The 20971-nt window shown below is 38.0% G+C and overlaps 1 protein-coding gene across 5 annotated transcripts; it reads left to right on the top strand.

Moving 5' to 3' along the window:
* Positions 1-1785: 1785 nt before the first annotated feature.
* SMARCB1 (SWI/SNF related BAF chromatin remodeling complex subunit B1) lies at positions 1786-10524 on the top strand. Of its 5 annotated transcripts, none has more exons than XM_089489567.1 (10): positions 1786-1875; positions 2624-2734; positions 3076-3206; positions 3571-3708; positions 4700-4703; positions 4989-5178; positions 5812-5978; positions 6516-6706; positions 7849-7980; positions 10485-10524. In XM_089489567.1, the coding sequence occupies exons 1-10, from the start codon at positions 1786-1788 to the stop codon at positions 10522-10524; spliced, it is 1194 nt and encodes a 397-aa protein (XP_089345693.1). The 5 variants fall into 5 exon arrangements, with proteins under 5 accessions (XP_089345693.1, XP_089345692.1, XP_089345696.1 ...); XM_089489566.1 differs by having other exon boundaries at positions 2624-2750; positions 3065-3206; XM_089489570.1 differs by lacking the exon at positions 4700-4703 and having other exon boundaries at positions 5051-5178.
* Positions 10525-20971: the final 10447 nt, after the last annotated feature.

Below are 20971 nucleotides of genomic sequence, written 5' to 3'. Positions count from 1 at the left end.
ATTAGTTTACATTGGTGACGTGATGACAGCTCCACATATATAACATGAAAAACAGCCAAAAAAGATAAATTTCATAACCTTTTTAGTAATATGTAGCAGCATTAGCACTTTAAGTGTCAGATGGAGTCCCTAATGTGATTCCATAAAAGTCCTTAGAAGAAAAGTGAGTAATTTTTCTTGAATGCTCTTGTTTTATTGGTTTTCTCAAAAGGTTGGCGAGGTCAGTGAAAAGGGTTACTTTGCTGAGTGAGGGGTTTTTTTGTAACCAGGGACAATACACACACATCTAGCTCTGGCCACATTACTATATTTCCAAGCGACTGTGTTAGGCCATTTTTCCCCCAATAATTTCCCAGTAAATTGGCTACAGAACATTTCAAGGTGTTGTTTAGCTAGTATGTGTAACAGTAACTGCAGAGAGTGAGCACTCTGGTTAGGCAGCTTTATAAAACTCCCACTGTTGGGAGTATTTGACTAGGACATTACTGTTCACATAATCACTATACAATCATAACGGTACCCCAACTCTGAAATAGAGCACTATTACCTTGGGCTGAATCACAAACACATTCCCAGTAATGGTAAACTGCTACTTGTTTGGGATTATTATTATTATTTTTATTGTGACCCTGTCTATACCCTGCCTGGCCATAGTTGGTGGTCTTCTCATGGGGCGGGAGAGCACTCCTTCTTAGTGCAGCTGAGCAGAATAAAATATAGCTGTTTGCAACCGAATCCTCTCCAATAACCAGACAAGGTTTAGTTAAGGAAGGAGAAGTAGGCCCATGTACAATTTGAAAGACCATTTATTGTTATCCTCACCCATGAATTTTTAAGCCCCCACCCTACATTCACATTTTTACAATCCTTCTACATTGTAAGCCGGGCCCTCCTTACCTCTTGTTTCTGTGAGTGGAATTGTTATTAACAACATGTCATGTTTACCTATTGTAGAGTGCTCCACAATATGATGGTGCTATATTAACCCCTTGACAACAATTGACAGTGCAGGCACATCACACAAAAACAGTCAGTTAATGACAACTGACGTGCCTAGCACGTCATGACTTTAAACGGGTGTAGAAAGCAATGAGTAACAGATTTTTTCTCAATTTTTCACCATATTTTTTTTTTTTTTTATATAGTAAATGATATGATACAATCAAAATAATGAAAGCCCTTCTTGTCCTGAATAAAAACAATGTATAACTTGTGTGGGTTAGAAGAAAATTACAGCTAAACATGTGCACCGCAGAAATGTTAAAACAGCCATTGTCACAAAGGGTACAAAATGAAAATCAGCCATTGACACAGAGGGGTTAAACAAAAAATAACACAAACCGTTAAACTGTATTCAAAAACAAACTGCATGCCACACTGGCCATGAAATCTTTTCAAGTAAACCTGTCAATTGCAAATGAGTGGATGATAGAGGTGTATTAATTGCAAATATGTAGTACTGCAGGCAAGCCAACTTCCCACCGATACATTTGCTCGGAAAGCGGGTAACGTGATCTGCTCGTGGTTAAATAACTGCTGGACTAAAAGCGAAAGACAGTATATATATATATATATATATATATATATATATATATATATCGCTTCCAGTTCATCCAACTGTACTCAGACGTAGTTCCGCTACCAAATGCGCAAGCGCAGCATACTCAGCCTCGCAGAATCACCGAGCTCGCGCAACACTGCTTTTGTTGTTTCACGCATGCGCCGTTCGGTTTTGTTGTTCGGCGCATGCTCAGTGCGGCGGGCCCGGCGCTGGGAGACGGCAGAATGATTATGGCGCTGAGTAAAACGTTCGGCCAGAAGCCGGTGAAATTCCAGTTGGAAGAGGATGGGGAGTTCTATATGATCGGATCTGAGGTATGAGATCGCTGTCTTAGTCCGTGGCGGAGTCGCACGATGTCTTGGGGCCTAAAATTCAAATACAGGCCTTGGACAAAGGGTCGGGGGAGGGGAGGTTGGAAGGTATGGTTTGAAAAGGTAAATACAGTTTAATAGGCGAAATGAAAGGAGGTGTGACGTAGATCTGGCACGGACAGCAAGTTAATGGCAAATGTATGGGACATGTTATATGTTTACACTGAGTATATGAGTACTGTTATCTCACTATGGAACATATAACTACATTAACATTTGGTTTCATATCAATTATGTCTTCAGACTCAAGCCATTGTGCAATTTAATGTAATGCATTGTAACACTACATACATAGACTGCAAGCTCTTCAGGCTAAATCTCACCGGATGCCAGCTATATTGTGCAGCACACCAAGATAATTATTTGAGTTTAATATCCATAACATACAAGGTAATTGTAAGCCATGTTAATATAAATATGTGCTCAATAATCTGAAGCATGGATAATAACTTGTGCAAAACAAGCCGTAAATGGTAATATACTGAGGGAATTGAACCTTGTAGACTTAAGGCTATTCTGAATATCAAAGTAGCAAATAAAGTTTGTGTTTTTTAACTGAAGGAAAATAGGCCGACTTGATGCGCTATCAGTTTCTGGTTCTGTCACTAGCGCGGTTTTGTTTATAACGTTATCGTCATTTGACTGCCAGAGGTGTCAACGTAATACTTTTCTCTCTTGCTCCTACTTTCAGGTGGGCAATTACCTGCGTATGTTTAGAGGTTCATTATATAAGAGGTACCCTTCTCTTTGGAGACGTCTGGCAACCGTTGAAGAAAGAAAGAAAATTGTAGCCTCTTCTCACGGGAAGAAATGTAAACACATCATTTATTTACCAATATATTCATATTTTTGTTATTTGTTATATTTTCCACACAATTTGTACTTTTATTGTATACGTGTCCTGATATATTGCTGTGTATAGTTCATGAATGTTGACATATATAATTTTAAACTTGATGTGTTGTTTACAATACTCAGTTTACGTTATAGCTTAAAATTGTAATTGATATTTGTAGTCTTATCTATATCATGTCCCTTTTGTGCTTAAAAGACTTTGATTGCCCACCAAGTTTCTCTGTCTCCGACAAACTTGAGTGTTCTGGTTGATGCATACGTGCCTTTTATTGCTATTCCTTCTTGTTAGATCACGGATACACCACATTAGCCACCAGTGTCACCCTCCTGAAAGCTTCTGAAGTAGAGGAGATCCTAGATGGAAACGATGAGAAATACAAAGCGGTTTCAATCAGCACAGAGCCACCAACCTACCTCAGGTCAGATTGATTGTTACCGCTTGACTGGCAAGAATAAAAAGTATAAAGCTTGAATGAGAATTGTCATTTTCCAGATATTAGGAATCCTAATTGTTATGCTTTAGTAAGACATATTTATCAGGTTTTGGTTCACGTAGGCTTGGGTTTGGGTTTTGCAATAAAGCACAGCAAGCAATACCAGGAATCATTTTCCATTAAATTATTCTGCACCTCTGTTACTCATTCCCCACCTTAGGGTTAGGTGAAATCAAGAATAAAAGGCTGTATGTACAAAATATGATTTGAGGTTTGTAGCTACATTCGTTACTAAGCACAGGGTGTATAACATTTTCTCACTCATTTACCACTTTTCAACTTATTGCAGGGAACAGAAGGCAAAGAGGAACAGCCAGTGGGTACCAACATTGCCCAATAGTTCTCACCATCTCGATGCTGTTCCGTGCTCCACTACTATCAACAGGAACCGCATGGGCCGTGACAAGAAAAGGACCTTCCCACTCTGGTGAGAGTTACTTTTGTAGCTGTTTCAAAATGCATAATACTGCCAAAATGCACAATAGACGTGCAGTTAATGTTGTGGGGTTTTTGTCTATGAAAAGCTGCAGCTCATTATCTTATCATAATGCAGATTTTCGTTTAATTAGCGCAGGTTTCTCAGACATAGATCATGCCTAAAATAATTTCGGATTCATTTTTTGTTTCTTTTTTGGCTATTTCTAATTTCCTGCCTCTCCGGTTGAGAATAAATACGGAAAGGCTTTTTTTTTCTTTTTCATAAACATCTGCCTCTCTCACTCCCACTCTCCTTAGCATATCCACCAGTCTTGTCTGTGCCCCCGGCACCCTCTCCCTAAGTCTCTCTTTACCCACTGCCTGGGGAGATTGTCAGTCTGTGTGAGGAGTGTGCAGCTGCAGAGTGGAAACTGACTTGAGAGAGGGGAGGGATTGTGTGTAGTGTACACAGTGCCTGCAATAGAGGCTGTCCTAAATGATAATATAATCCTGGCTTGTCTGTAGAAGTAAATTAATGCACAGCTTTCCTTACAGGCACTGAAATGGTTAATTGTTATTTACATATTATACTAGTAGTTTTTATAAGATATATTAGTTTGATAACATTGTGTACGTTTAGCTCCAATAGCCAGTATTAGGAAAGATGTGCCTACCTGGTGGTAAAGTGTCTCTTTTTTTTTTTCTAGAGAAACATAAAAAATGAATTTTTAGAGCAGCTAAGACCCATTCAGCTAATCTAGCCTGCCTCTTTTATCTGGTGTAGAGGCTCAGACGTTAATCAGTCCTTGGTCTTGTCTTCGATTCAGCAGCCATATGCCTATCCCATGTGTGTTTTAAATTCCCTCACTGTGTTATAGCCTCTACCATTTCTGCTTGGAGGCTGTTTCACTCATCCACCACCCTCTCAGTAAAGTAAATCTTCCTGGCATTAAGTAATGTTTGCCGAGCTGACTGTTAGTAAATATGTCTTGTGCCAGGAGGTGTGTTCAGACGAATACATCTCCTGTATAGAAAATGCCAATTGGGGAGGTTGTTCACAAAAATACAAAGGATCATTTCCATCATATTAAGGTGCGTATGGTATGTCCTGTTATGTAAATCCTTCTCGGTTTATAACTGTAGTAGGATTGATCTAATTCTGCATTCATATTCAGTGATAAACCTCACTCATAAGTAATGCAGGAATCTAATACAAAACAGGTTGTATTCCAGGTTTTTAGCTCTACCTTTATTTCTGATGTTGGGTAGCATCAATATGCATTGTATAAGGTGATTATGTATTTCATCCAATTGTATTGCCAATCGGCCATACTTTTTTTTTTATTTAATAGCTTTGATGATCACGACCCAGCCGTAATCCATGAGAATGCATCTCAACCCGAAGTGCTTGTTCCAATCAGATTGGACATGGAGATAGATGGACAGAAGTTGCGAGATGCTTTTACGTGGAACATGAATGGTATGTGCAGGGACTCAATCTACCTCCTAATCCTAGTAACAAATACTCTGCTTGTGACTATAACGGCGTTACTTCATTTCCCTACTGTAATTATGATGTTAGACTGTTAGAAACCTTTGCAATAAATAGTTGTTTGTGAAATGACATTTTAACAATTTTGTCTGCCATAATATATTGTCTTAGTAGTTGTGAAGCCTTTGTTTTGTAATACATTGTTGAACTTATACCTAGTTAACTATTAGTTAACCAGTTATTTGGCATTGTTTGACCACTCCTTGCCCTCTTATTTTATGCTTGTTGCAATCTCTAAAATGACTTTTTTTTCTTTGGTAGCCACAGATTAATTTACAAGTTATTGCTTGTGGCTGTACAGATGTTTTCTTTTAAAATGTAAATATACAGAAGGTGCTAGTTATATCAATACACTATCGTGTGTGCTCTAGTTACCCCTGTATGAGATGGAACCATTGTTTTTTTGGTTTTTTTTTGTTTTTATGAGCTGCATTTCTTGTAATACATGACTGTTGAATCCTTATCAAAAACTGCTATTTAAGTACTATAGGAGTTATATGAGAAAACACATTGGAAGTAGCTCTTTTCACTAAACATGTTTTTTGGTTTCCTTTACCTCAGAAAAATTAATGACTCCAGAAATGTTTGCCGAGATTCTGTGTGACGACTTAGACCTGAACCCACTTGCATTTGTTCCTGCCATTGCTTCAGCAATCCGCCAACAGATTGAGTCTTATCCTACTGACAGTATCCTAGAGGACCAGTCTGACCAGAGAGTTATCATAAAGGTACATCTAAGAGACCAAAAAAATCTTAGGTGTTCTCGGAAAACTGAAAACGACCGATGCATTTTTACAATCAACTTTTACAAACACAGATGCAAAATAATGCAATTAATGCTTATACTTAATACTGTGCTTTAAACATAAAAAAAATCTTGCCTTTTAGTACATGTTTAAGCATACTGTGTACAGCTTAATGCCCTATATATAATAGGTATGACATTTTTTCTCTTAACAAGGTTGCTGTAAAATATAGCACTTAACGGAATACAAAAAACAAAATGCATTTTATTTTAGCATTATTTGTGTCCTTTCTCGGTTTCCAGTCTAATAGTCCGTTCCTTTGAGTTTGAAGTGGTTATTTGAGGGAACAAGCTTGAGTTGCATTGTACACGGTCATACTGCATGTCTTTATTAGTTTCTAAGGGGCTACTTTTAAATAGCCCGGTTCCCCCTTGTGTCCACTGAAACAAAGCAACGAGGCAGTGCTAGGAGCTTTGCCTGGAAGATGGTGACAGCATGTTTCCATTTGTCTTTTACCAGCTTAATATCCACGTTGGCAACATTTCCTTGGTGGACCAGTTTGAATGGGACATGTCAGAGAAGGAGAACTCCCCTGAAAAGTTTGCGTTGAAGTTATGTTCAGAACTTGGGCTGGGTGGGGAGTTTGTTACCACTATTGCATACAGCATTCGAGGGCAGCTCAGCTGGCACCAGAAGACATATGCATTCAGGTAAAGGGCTGGGCATACCCACTTGTTTCGGTCATTTGTAGTAGATATATTCACTTCTTGTTTGGGCATAGTTTCAAATTATCTTGTGCAGCATCAGGTTTTAATTTCCGAAACGTATAAGGCCCATATCTTCAAAATAGGACGTTCTATCCATTTTCCCCATTCCATGAGGTTTTAAGTATTTTCTTCAGTTTTGTGCCTTTCTGATAAGTTATTTTCTGTGTACTTATGATATTCTTCTGTGCATGATATGATATGAAGCGCTGCATAAATTGTTGGCGCTTTATAAATAAGATGATATTTTGCAGCACAGCAGGCACATTATATATTTAATAGGCATATGCTACTATTCTGGTGCATTACTAAAAAGGAACCACCAGTTTTCTGTCAAACCCTATGCAAAGCTACCAATTCCTTACACTGGGACATTAATATCCAAGCTTATCTAGAAGGCATGTGTCTCAATGACAGACATGGTGCATGTCAGGAGGCAGCCACACGTAACCAGTAAATAAAGATACTTCTGCTATTTAGGATAGAAAAAGGGATTTTGCTTCACTGATCTGAAAAATGTGCATGGCTGCCCCTTCAAAACCCATAATATACTCTTTTTGTTCTATGTATTGTCTAAACTTGATGACTGTGGTGATGCAAACATGTCTATGTAAACAATTACTACTTCCAAGTTTATACGAAGCAAAACTGTAACCCAGGGCAGTTTTCAGATAGGCTTTTCCTTTGATTTATTTTGGTTGCGTATTCTAAACGTGCGATACAGGCTCTCTTGAGTGGACTAATTTAAGAATACAAATGAATGCCTTTTATTAACAAGCTGACCACTCCAGCTGCAGGAAGAAAATCAAAACAGATTGCGATAAATTGCAAACCTGGAATATGTTTTGGCTTAATTTGCAGGGGTTTGGGATGAATCAGAGAGAGAGAAGCAAATAATGTTTACAGTCACATTTTACAATATTAGGATATTGTTTAAATGAATCTTGCGCCATTGTAAATTCATTAGTTTAGCTGTTGGATTTTCAGTTAACACAGTATTTTCTTGGGAATAACGGTATAAATAAATTTGCATTGTACCGTAAAAGCTGTGAAATTTAATGTGTTTTACGTATCTTGTTTGGTTTCAGTGAAAACCCGCTACCGACGGTTGAGATTGCAATCCGGAATACAGGTGATGCGGACCAGTGGTGCCCCCTCCTGGAGACCCTTACCGACGCCGAAATGGAGAAGAAAATCCGGGATCAGGACAGGAACACCAGGTGCCACCGCCGTTTCATACGCTTTTCCTTCCGAGCTTCCCGCCGGGGTAGAATATAGTCATCAAGGAGGCATTTCCTCAAAGCGTCCACGAGGAAGACCTATCTGCTTTTGCGCACCAGCCTATGAAGTGATGTGTCTTTATCTGTGTCTGTGCCGTCGTTGCTTCAGCCGGTGAAGCTACTTTATTAATCATAATTGCACTTTGCAAGTGATGTGTTGATATTTTACTTGACGTTAGCTGGTGGGATTGGACATTTCTCCCAGTGCTCGCCTTTAGCTTAGTAGCACCATTCATACCGAAATTCTTTTTATGCTCTTATTAGTTTCTTTCTTCAATTCTGTCCCCTATTCTTTATTTGGCCTTATAGCCTAACGCACTTAAAAATTCTTTCCAAATTTCACCTTTGTCTCACATTGAGATGATCTGAAACCCTCCAACTTTCCTTTTTCTGCCTTGGAGTGCCTAATGTATCGTAGGTCTCTCTGGCAGCCAAAAGTTTGAATCTTTGATAGGCAACGTCAAATCCACAATGCTCGCTAGGATTGTAGCTTTTCATGAGTTAGGCTTTGTTTCGGTGCTCTTTATATTGAGCAATACTGTAAATGTCTGGTGCCAAAAACATGCTTGACTGTCAGTTGCCATGTTAAATAGATAACCTCGCTGCTTTATATGCTAAACCTAACCGTTTAACTCTTGTCTGTTTCGGCTGAGCATAGCTCTGCTGAAATAAGCTGTTGGTAAAGTGGGTATCCATTGTCACTGACCGATTAGTGGCTTTATGATGCGTAAGTGCAGTGTCATTGTAAGCTTATTAGGGCTTTTGTTGTTTCTTTTGCTATGTGACTGTCCATGTAGTTTACAGTATTATTTTCTTGGAGGGTGAGGAAAACATTGTTTACAGTTGTAAGGAAGGTACGCCAAAAGTGTATGTTGAGTTGTACGAATCTTACGCTCTGTGTTGGGACTTTTTGGAGGCTGCACAAAAAGGTCCAGGTCATAAATAGTTAAAGACCACTTAATCCTCCTATAGTGCAAATTATATTCTTCAAATGTTATTGGCCAGCCATTTTTATGGACAATTTTATGGCTGGCCTGTATGCTATTGAATAAGTTAAATGTTGGGCATTATGCAATAATTCCAATAATATTTGGGATTTCTTTTAGGGTTAAAACCTTTGGGATCCCAACAGTTGACACACAGAGTTAAACTTGTTAAGCATAAATGCCATTGTAGGGCAAAATAAAACCGCGCTGGTGTAACCCTAATGTTTGTAGCAAGGGTTGAATCATGTGTTTTGCAGGTTTGGGCTATATAATTTTTTTTTTTTATATAGTTTCATGATCAGTATTGTCACCCCCCCCAGCCTGTTTACTATTCTGGTATTGTTCGTTAGACTTGTCGTTATTAAGAATAAATTAATGTTAATTAGCCTTGTAGTTGGCTATAACTGTACATTCAAAACAGCATAGTTTTTTTTTTATTGTTTACATGATTTCATTGGAGTCTTGGTTTGATTTTTGTCTTTTTTTGGTATTGTATTCCTTTTATAAAGGGAGACGCGGTTATATGCTTGGAAGCAGTAGGATTGTGGTCTTGTGCGTTTTCTGTTAGAGAGAAGTCTAGTCGTTTGCTGTGTCAAATATGCAACTTGTGAAGTTACCAAGTAATTGACATACGTTGTTGAGACTGGTCCCTCAAGCCATCTTGAGTGTTTTACCCGTCCAAAATGTCGCAGGACTGCATTGTCTCGGTTTTAGACCTAAACTGCTAATGGCCATTATAGAGGCAAAAGGCCCTGACACATACGTGCTAATTATTATGCGAGGTTATAGAGTAATACCAAACACCAATGTGTATTGATCATTTTTGTAAGAGGTTTATCTGTGTGTAGCCCTTTACAGGTACTTTCATTAGGAAAGGTGTCCGAACATGCTGTTCGTTTTCCACGTTATCAATATGCTGCAAATCTGCCCATTGGCCTAGTTGTTTATCAAAATGTGTGTAAAACAATAGCGTTCTCTTTCTCGTACTAACGGAAGAGAGTTAAGATAACGTTAAGGTAATGTTATGCTTTTAGCGTACTTAAAAAGTTAATAATAGCATTACATTGGTGTCATTATAAAAATAGTACTGTATAGCAGGGGACTCATTTCTGGGCCAACAATTATCGCTTCCAGCTTCTCCTATTCATTAATGCCTTTATACGTTTTCTATTGATTTTCTAGAAACCTCCGTTGTAATCCCTGAATAGGATTTCAGGAGGTCAAAGCACTAAAATAGACGATGTGATTGTTTGTTTGTGTGGGCATTTAATGTGGGGATAGATGGTAGTGTAATGGAGATACTACGTATAACGTGCAGCATGTTTCTTCGAATGGCTGGTGTGAACAGTGAAAATATCTAACCTCCCCTGTAAACGTGAACCTAAGCCTTAGTGTTAAGATACTCCTGCAGCCTCCGTTATCATTTACCTTGCCCCTCTTCTCTTTTCCTCCTTATAGGCGTATGAGACGTCTTGCCAACACTGCTCCGGCCTGGTAAACATTCCCATCCCGACGAAACTCGCGGTTCACATCCTGGAGATGGAACCCCGTCCCATAAATAAACACAATGTAACAGTTTAAAAACAAAACAAAAACAAACTAAGACTTAAGATTTTTTCAGGAGAGGAGGGTGGTCCCAGCACCTCTTGAGCCTAAATCAGGGGGAGCAGGGGACCCACACATTCCACTATGATAAGCAGCTGGATGCTGCTGAGTTTGGCTCCCTCACACCCCTTCCTTCCATGTACAGAGCGTGATGCATTAGTGCTACCTGACTACCGGAAGACCTGAGACAGATGTCCCAAGCCCTCCTTTATACCTGTGTACGTGATATGTAAAGCTTTTTGTGTTCTATTTTTCATTTGTATAGGTGCCTGATGCACTTGTAGGTAAAACTTTTTAAATAAAATGATTGCTCAATATTCTTTATTACTCGAGTTGTTTTTTTTGTGTCCGCATTAACTGTTATTTGCTCACAATTAAGGCACCCTGTTCTGCTTTGTGAATGAAGCTTGTCTCGTCCCAATCTGGAGATAAAGTAAGTTAAAGTGTGCCCTGAAACCAGATTTACTATTGGGCCTGAAATTAAGTATAAGTCTGTGTAATAGTGGCATTGTCTGCCCAGTTATGGCTTTATTGAGCTGCTTTTGCCCTGATTCGAATTACTGCTAATAGTTCTGTGGTATGATGAATATAAAATGTACTATAAATGACATCAGACAGGACAAACTCTTCCAATGTACCAGATTTGTCCTATGCACACTTTACTGGTGAAAAGCCATCCATACCTACACATTTTTTTGAGGGCAGGTTATGTGTTTAACTGTGTTGTCTTTCAGATAACTGAAATCCTGATACTTAGAAGAGCAAACTGTGCGTAGGTCTTAATGAGCTTTATGCTATTGGGACATTGCATCTTTGCCCTTAACATGAAAACCTAACTTCATCACTACAGCAGGTATGTTAAATCTACATGAATGTTTGGGGCTGCAAGGATACTTAACCTTAACCATAGCCATGACCTACAGTAAAAACGACACAATGTTTGTGTCTGGGGTTACTATTGTAAAATCGTGCAGCTTGCTTTTTATATATATATATATATATTTTAAATATAGTTGTATAGAAGTATAGTCTCATGATTTTCTATATTACTTCAGGTTTCCACATTACATCATGTCTTTTATTAATATAGATTATAGTTTTCCTAACATACATTTAATCCTGTACTACATATAATCTTTTATGTATCATTTTTTTTCAATATATTTATTATGTAGTTAAGACATAAGTTTTTTTTCCCTCTCACTTGTTCATGGCAACATTACTCAAAATATTATTCTACAACCTAGAATTCTGTCTCCGTTTTTCAGGCTAGGTCTGATAATTACTGAGCAACACTTATGTCAGACATTCCTAATTCTGGTAAATACGTTGTATTTATATATGTTGGAGCATCCCTAGGTGGTCAAGAGTGACTACTTCATTAATACCTTGGTATTAGAATTTTTATTTATTTATGCATAGTATTATCAGTATAGGCCCTAACACCTTCCCATTTAAGATAGGCAAACAATAGAGATAAAAGGTTATAAAAGAGGAGAATAGGGGAGAAATTCGCATAACTTTTGGAATATACACATTTTCGTTTATTATTTTCACTGGCATTTGGCCAAACGCGCCATAAGGCACTTCTTGTCTGTTAATCTAACCACTTTAAACAAAACTTTTCTGAACCCTTCCCTCCTGATTTATGCTTTCTGCTATTTTACGACCATCCTACGATGACTGCTTCCAGTCTGAAGGGAGCCAGACTGGTTACAAAGCAGTTAATGATCAGGAACCTACATCGGAGTGGTATAGTATGATCTCCTCTTCATTGCATCCTATTCTGGTATTTTGGTGAATGGAGAATGGAGAGACGACATTGAGAAAGGAATTCTAAGCTGTGCTTGTGAAATGTGGGAGGAAAAGTGTAGAGTAGATACTTGACTGACGTTTCTGCAAATTTGGACACAAGTGATAAAACCATGCTAAAGAACTTTGGTTAATTCATGGACGGAAATCTTTCTGTTGTGTTAATACTTGAAAGCTCGATGCATTCGCCAGACTGGAGAGAGTGCCGGAGTTAAGAGAGACTGTATCTGTACACTTGCAGCCTCCTCGAATTCCTGAGGTGACAATCATTCATAGTAATCACCTTTCTTCTTTTAACCTCAGATTGAAAGAGAATTCAAAATACTCACTTAGAGGGGATGTGTTAACCATTTGTTTTGCAATCGACCATATGTCATTTGAAATAAATCAACACCCGCACTTAGTGAAATAACTAAAGGCCGGAACTGAGTTTTGTCAGTGAAAGTCTGGAAAAGCTAATGCAAACTCCCATCATAAGGCATTTAAAGCCCTATGAAAGGTTTTTTTATGGTATTGACCATAAGTCCTCCCAATATCCTACTGTGGCTGTGTCTTTTATATGTTACCTTGGGAAATAAAAACGTTACTCATGTTCTTTGGTTTTGTTATTTTTTTGGATTGTAAGGCACAGAAGTATTTAGGAAATGATGTTATACATCTCTTTGCCGCAGAGGTGGATGTTATTAATTGTTTTTTGGTCCAGATTAAGGGGGGATCCTCGGTTATAAAGGTGGCTGGAATGCCCTTAGGTCTACCTAGCTCATGCCATATGTAGTTGCTATGCAGGGCCATGAGAGTGTGACTGTTCCAGAGGGAGTGAGTTGTTTTACTCTTCCTTTACGTGTGAAGTATGCACAGAAAAAAAGCTCCCCTTCCAAAAAATGAAAAAAAAATAAAGGGAAATGAAATAAAAAATGTATGGGGAGCCCAGTGATGTCATTGCGATATAACTGGCATCACATGGATGGCCAGGTGTGTGTGCCAACATCTTGGTACCAGATACTACAGCATACCTTCAGAGGTCTAGTGGAGTTCATGCCTGGTCAGGGCGGTTTTGGTGGCTAAAGGGGGATTTACACAATATTAGGCAGGTGGCCATAATGTTATGGCTGATCAGTGTAAATGAGAGTAGTTTTAGACAAGAAAAAAAATAGCCCTTGTCCTAAATATATATATGACCAAAATACAGTTAAACAAAGACCGTAAATATACTAAAAATAGTGTAAAATACCCACGTCCTTAAGACTTAAAAGTACCTACAAATTACTTTGCCCCTTTGTGATAATGGCTGTTTTCCGGGGGTGCTCGCGTTTTATTCTTTGTCATTTACTGTACCCACACAAGTTATATATCGTTTTTTCTTCTTCAGGACAAGGGTTTTCTTTACAGACATTATATTATATAAAACAGTTATTTTGATGGTATCATATAATTTACAAGAAAAATAAAGGATAAAATATGGTGAAAATTGCCTTGAGTTTAGAAATACCCAATGTTTTCAGGGGGTCATAGAGCAATAATACAAGTAGCATATTGCTAGTTCAAAACCATTTTTTTCCAAATCTGGTCATTCTGCCCCATGTGCTATTTGGGACATCTTTGGGGCCAGACGCTTTAATTTACCCCCATCAAACCATATATGTTTAAAAACTAGACACCCCAGGATATTTCAAATACTAGTATTGTAACTCTTTTCATGCACTAAATCTACCACCAGCCTTTGGCAAACTTTGGTAATTTTTTTGCATTTTTCTTCTTTTTTACGTCTGGGGGAAGGGCCACATGGGGCTCCTCCTGCAGATCTTCGTGTTTCTAGATGCCTCGACATCGAGGCTTTACAGCAACACTGTTTGGGTGAAGGAAGTGATCATAGATCGCTTTCTTACACCCTTTTAAATTCATGACATGACAGGCACGTCGGTTGACACCAACAGGATGTTTTTCTTTGACGTGCCAAGCACGTTAAGAGGTAAATATTCATTCTTCATTGGGGGGTTTGTATGGGACTAAACTAACACATAGGTTCTATAATTTTCTCTTATGCTTCTTCTGGTTATTAGCTACAAAACCATGGATCCAGAAGAATCTAGCAGCATTTAATATAACAGCTAGTATAGAGAATTATGGTAATGTCCATAGGTAGCATAATACAAGAACAAGATATTGCAATGTAATTGCCTTCCCACTGTAAAGGGATGAGTCATGGACATCTGGAAGGCATAACTAGATGTGTATCAGGATCAGTCTCTACTGCTGGGCTCTCTGAGGCTTAATATTAAACATAAAAATATGCAGACCCAAAGCTGCACATACTGTCTTTATCATGTGGTTACTGGAATGGCTTTTAAGATCAAAGGTGCTGCTGTGTAAGCACATGTAACACATGTTCAGTATTATATATAGGATAGATCATTTATAAGGATTGGCAAATGAGTCATGTCATCAAGACAAGGATACAGAAAAGTTGTGGTAAAGGAAATGGGAACCTGGAGGTCCAAATGACAGGAAGTTGGTAAATTGTCTACAACTCTGTATCAAAACTTTAAAAGATTATGATGAGTTAGGAACTTTTCATCATTTTTACATCAAAACATTGGCTTGTTATTAGTGTTCACAGTATGACCCATCTAATGGCTTATTTTAAAGATGAAATATCACTACAATTGTTACAGCTAGCTTGTACATTTTGTAGTCAATTTAAATGGAAATTTGGTTTAACATTAGTAGGCTTTTAAAAGGGAAAGTAGTATGGAAGAAAATGTATTTACTCTTTAAGCATAAAACATAGTGCAGTATACAGAAATGTAGGTTAGCACAAAAAGGTGTTTTTATTTAAACGTATCTATAAACCTGTATGCTGTCATTGTTCTGGTATTTTCAGTGACTTTTCCCTGTTCCTATAGGAGACAAGGTGATAACACAGCTAAAATACATGGTGTTGTGGTAGTACGTGGTGTGATTCCAGGCCTTGGTAACCCAGACAAGATGAGCCATTCTATCTTCAAGGATATGCATCAAATAGCACTATGCATACATAATATATATATATATATATATATATATATGTGTGTGTGTATGTATGTATTTAGAGTACAGTGAGATTTGATCAAAATAAATGGTATGTAAAGAAATATATTTTGTGTGGGTACAGTAAATGAGAGAGAAGAAAACTAATGCTAAACACAAAAAAACTGCCATTGTCACGGAGGGTGCCAAAAAAACAAACAAAATACCTCTGGGTTAGAAGCGGGGAGAATTATAATCTGTCAAAAAAAATAAACGATCAGGCTGTGGAAATCGCGAAAGTTAAGAACAAACTGTAAAAAGCCACCAAGCGAATAGATTATTTAAAGCAGGTTTTATAAGAAATCATTTGGATACAGTATTACATAAAGGTCAAAATTAGATTTGAAAATAAGCAATGTAATACAATTTTACTCCTTGCTAAAAGAACATTTCTGCCTGACCTTTAAGTGTCATTTGCAACAGGAAAAACAGCAGTAGACCCACAATATAACTTAACATGTTGAAATAAGGATATGACATGACAACATGACCAGTGATAAAACAAAGGTCTGTCTATAAACAGAATTCCAGATTGGATATGAGGGGTTTATTAAGTTAAGCGGGAGTTTGCAGGAGACCTGCAGTTTCAGATTACCAACTTCACAGTTCTTTATGAGGGGCCAATCATAATGAGGGATTCTTATAAATATTATTATTAAGCTTCCAGATGCTGTAATGGCGTGCATAAACCGGTCTCCCAAACAAGGCACCAAAGGGTTAAAGCCTTCAAACAAAGGCAGGGAGCCGGGCCTTAAATTCTGTCTGCAGTGCACTGGTGGATCATGGATCAGAACAAGTCATTTGGGTCTAAAAAAGTGCTTCAGTTTTAAACCTGAGAGAGAGGCCTGAGCGAGACATCTCCAGGTTAGGACTGGATGCTGCGTGATGGATTCACAATGAGAACACTCTTGGAAGTGAGTTTTACAGCTGCCTATGTATGAAGAGATTTTTTTTTATTTGCTGCGAATCTCTGCTGTTCTTACGAAATAAAATGGACTTTATTTTAACTTTCTGTGTCCTGTCCTGCTGCGAGAGAACCCTCCAGAGGTACACACTAATATCTTCAAAGCAATTGACTTTGAATCACTTAAGTATGATGCGGTAGGTAATGAATTATAATCTGTTTAAATAAGTGTTTCACAGTATTGCAATATTGCATTTTGGTAACCATTGAGCAAACGGGATTGTAGGGTGTTCAGAGCTGTCTCTTGGCATTGTGGCCGCATGCAACCCCTACAGCAACCCAATACTCTTGGCCCTTACACAAATGGAAAATTCTCAATTCTGAGGTTACATCATTAATGTTGCTCCTTTCACATGTATATAAAATGTAGACCCTTGGACCCAGGCATCAGGACAGTAGGCTACCACAAAATAAATATGAGAAAAAAATATTGGTCTTGCGTGTGACCTGAGGAGGTTTATGTTTATGGACTGCAATACAAAAATATAATTTGTGGTTGCAGCTGAGATGTACTTTTTTTTTTGTCTTTTAGGGGGAAGCAAATAAAGCCTCTTAAAAGAACACCCTGACCTAAAGTAACCCATCTATTCAAGTCGTCAGCCACAAAGAATTAAAACCTAACAAGTGGGGGAAATGGGTTCTTGGGTCTGTCTCCATTTAGTGTGTGCTTAATTTAGAAAATGTTTTTCTTAGGCCCTGTGGTATGCATACATCAGAACACTTCCTTTTTAGAGCAAAACAGGGTCATGTCTGCGTTTCATTAAATGTACAGAATGCATTTACATTAGCGGTAGACGGCTTTTGTCCTCAACTTGTAGTTCAAGGAAGCAAGGAGACAATGCTAATGGTCTTTAAGAATATCAGGTTTTATACTGTTCACAAAATTTTGAGCATGGTAGGAGGTAGTCCTAAATATTTACTGCAAAAGGAGTCTGGGAAGAAGCAGGGTGGAGATCTATTTTATATTCACCACGGTGAATGACTCCTGGGATTTGCCCTGCTCTGTTATATATTACATTCAAAGGGCATTAATGGCTATGACAGCTCATCACTTTTCACACTGGTTAGCGGTTAATTCATAAAGCAGAGCTTATCTAAATATCACACACCATAATGATGAAATGCAGAGTGTTTGAAGATTTTGTTATGGAAAACAGACCTATATAGCTAATTGAGTAGCAGCTGGTTAAGTAAATGTACAGAAATGTATACAGAAACTTAATCCCAGTTCTTTTGTGACATCCAGACCTGTACTGTGTTTACACTGCCATCTAGTGTTCAAAACATGTCCTGCAGCTACAAACCCAATTGCTAACGTATCACAGGACGAAATGGGAAACATAGAAAATGTATTTGAAATAGTTGGGTATAGCATAGGTTTCTTAGGGAGACACTTCTCCTAAAATTAATGTGTGCGTACGTTAGAAAATATTTCGTATTGGGAAGCAAACGTATGTTTTGGATTTTCAAGTTTTGTAATATCTACTTGTTCGCATATACAAACATCAGCAGATACTACAGGCACAAATAGAAACCCTTTTCTATTCTAAGAGGCCTACAGTGATTTCAATAGTTTCTGCAAACTGTAGATGAAGCCAGTCAGCGGTCTACAACCAATTTGCAAATACTATTTACTACATAAAGAAATAAGGAAGACCCGCAGCATCCTCTAGAACATTTAACACATTTCAAGAGCTCACAGGGGAAAGTAATATGGTTCCTTGATCCTACAAAGTTAATGCAGCAGGATTACATTTTTTTCATCCTGCTCCAATTTGTAAATTCTGCCTTAACTTCATATGATGTGCTTATTATTTTTAAACATACAATATTATTTTTGAGGATTATTATAGGGTTGCCACCTACGCTACATTCTTGAAATGCTGTTCTAGATGCCTGTACCTTAATATTCCTGACCATCAAGCTTCATTATTGGTGATAACATTAAAAATGTTTGAATGGTTGAAGTGCTGAGCAGGCCTTTAAACAATCTCACAAAAGATGATTGAGGATTACACCTTGCCTTGTTTTGGATGACAAATGAATGCTTGCATCAGAAAGGATTTGGGAGATCAGTAGGAATTAAATTTTGTTCATGTAGAGAACAATTGGACAGCAGAATTGGACCATGAGAATATTTAGCCAGTTCCATCCACATTTTTTTTTTTTTTTTAAAGTGCCTCTGAAACAAGACTGGTACTACAAGGTCAATTAAAAAAAAAAAAAACTTTAAGGTAAGCAACTCCAGCACCCTCACATGGATTGCTCAGAGACTGTTGCATATGTCAATATAGCTGAAGGTACTTGCTGTCCGATAACACAGTTCTAGACTGATTAGTCCCTGTTACGATAGTCTTCAAGACAAAGTTGTATTAGATTTCCAGTAGAATTAAAATTCCAGAACAGCTGCTAAAGCAAATCTTAATGTTTATTTTATTTGTAATCAGTTACATCTCCATCCCCGGATGTGTTGCAAGAAATAACATTTTGTGGAATTGTATGGTGGACTTTGAACAGCTGTTAACGCTCTGATAGTCTGTCCTGCAATACCCCTATACAGAGGTCATTTCTTTGTCCTGCAAATAAGTTCCCTGCGTCATGTAATATTCTTAAAGTGTACTGCCCTTAACCAGTTCAATCTCAAACACAAACAGATGAGTGCATAAAAGGACAGCACCCTGCAATGTTACCTGAATCGCTGCATAGTAAACATCTTGCATTCACATTTAAACAGCCGAGTACCAATCACCAACCAACAATTCAATTACAATGAACAGCAGGATTTAGAGCCTTTGGCTTTTTGGGGGGATTGTAATGCATGACCAAAGTCACGGTGTGAGTTATTTGTAACCTTGCAAATCTAGGTTACTGGTGGATGTACATGTATCCAGATGGAAGTCAGATGCTACAAGATTGCCTCCTCCTACTCTTAATACTTTGTATTTTAACATGTACGCATTGATAGCTATTCTATGAATCTTCTGAATGATATTGAGAATGCGTCAGTGAATAAGCTATTCCATAGAAACAGCAATTGTAATGTGGGTGAATGTCTGTAACTTTAGACCTTACAGTTAACGACTCATCCATTTTAGCAAGAATTCAGATATATACAAAGCGTGTATATACTGTATATAATATATATGATATGGTTGCACAGTTCCTATGGGTAACACTTATTCTTTCAGGTCAAATGACATAAGGGTTTATCAAATAACACGCAGTAGCATGTTTGATGTGTCCTCTTCTGTTACGTCATTGCTATCTGTACCGTGGGTCAAGGACATGGTCAAAAGGGTTGAGTCTGAGGACAATGGTTTCTATATGAAATGTTTACTTTTACAATTATATAGTCTCCCTAGGGACACATTGGTTGTGTTCCAAGGATTTGGAGGACCATGGTGTGTGTGTATGTGTGATATATATATATATAGAGAGAGAGAGAGAATCAAGATAGAATAAGGCTATCATATTCCACAGTGATTCTGGTGGAACCGTTGAAATGATAATTGCAAAAACGAGCATGCTGGAAGAAGCGGGACACACGTGGAAGATTGTTTTTACTAAGGAAGAGACAACATAAAGACTGACACCAGACATGTGGAAATGAAGGAGGAATGGTTATGACTGAGGATAATTAGCATATATTGGTCTATTGCTAATTGGTTTAAAATAAATGACTTGTTAAGAAGAAAGATAACTGTAAGACCGGAAATGAAATGGGTTGCTAATTGGGTTGAGTTACCAAAGGAAGTACATGGGATTGACATGTTAGTGTCGCAAAGACAGAATGGGGAGCATGAATTCAAATACATCAAAAAATAACAGGAATCTACTGTGTAGATGGTCAACCAATGGTTCTCAGAAAATATGTTTACAATGGCTGCCAATGTCATGTATTGGATACACGTGTAGCCACAGTCATTTCCTTTTAGCTGTGCCTACATACATGTTCTCCTTCAAGCACACATAAAAACATGGACAGACACTGAACATTACACATACAAAATCAATTATTTGCCACTTAAATACAGACATCTTTCACATTCTCATACATAGTATTCTAAGTATCAGACCATCCTGGCTGGTGGCCACAATGAGGTCTTTCTATTTGTCTGTCCTCTAGCATTTGGTTCCAGAAAGCTTAAAAACATATTCTTTAATTAAATTTAAAGGGAAACTCCCGCTTAATTTTCTGATATTATTGGTGGGACACTGACCAATGTATGCTAAGTAGGTTTAGTTGCTCAAACTAAGAAATTGTACATAAAGATTTGCATTAGTGTCTCTGTTCCTGGTCTCCCAGTGTGATTTACAGACAGTACAGGGGAAAAGTTAGCATTTTGTGACCTGGGGGTGGGTAGGTAAAGCAAACAGGCCCATTTGCCCCCCCCCCACACTCAGTAACTGACATACACACGCACACTTATACACTCTCACTCTAACATAGAAACATACACCACCCCTTACCCTATATCTCCCTTACTCACGCTTTACT

This window comes from Sceloporus occidentalis, unplaced genomic scaffold (genome assembly GCF_023333645.1).
Source record: "Sceloporus occidentalis isolate IW3139 unplaced genomic scaffold, rSceOcc1.0.p SCAF_40, whole genome shotgun sequence".
Taxonomy (NCBI): Eukaryota; Metazoa; Chordata; class Lepidosauria; order Squamata; family Phrynosomatidae; genus Sceloporus; species Sceloporus occidentalis.
This window is presented reverse-complemented; position numbering and strand designations above follow the sequence as displayed.

Bases quoted from the DNA above. Each gene is read 5' to 3' on its own strand.
- SMARCB1 (XM_089489566.1), top strand. From the start codon at position 1,786: ATGATTATGGCGCTGAGTAAAACGTTCGGCCAGAAGCCGGTGAAATTC. The intron at 3,207-3,570 runs GTCAGATTGATT...AACTTATTGCAG, and splicing joins GAGCCACCAACCTACCTCAG to GGAACAGAAGGCAAAGAGGA. The intron at 5,179-5,811 runs GTATGTGCAGGG...CCTTTACCTCAG, and splicing joins TTTTACGTGGAACATGAATG to AAAAATTAATGACTCCAGAA.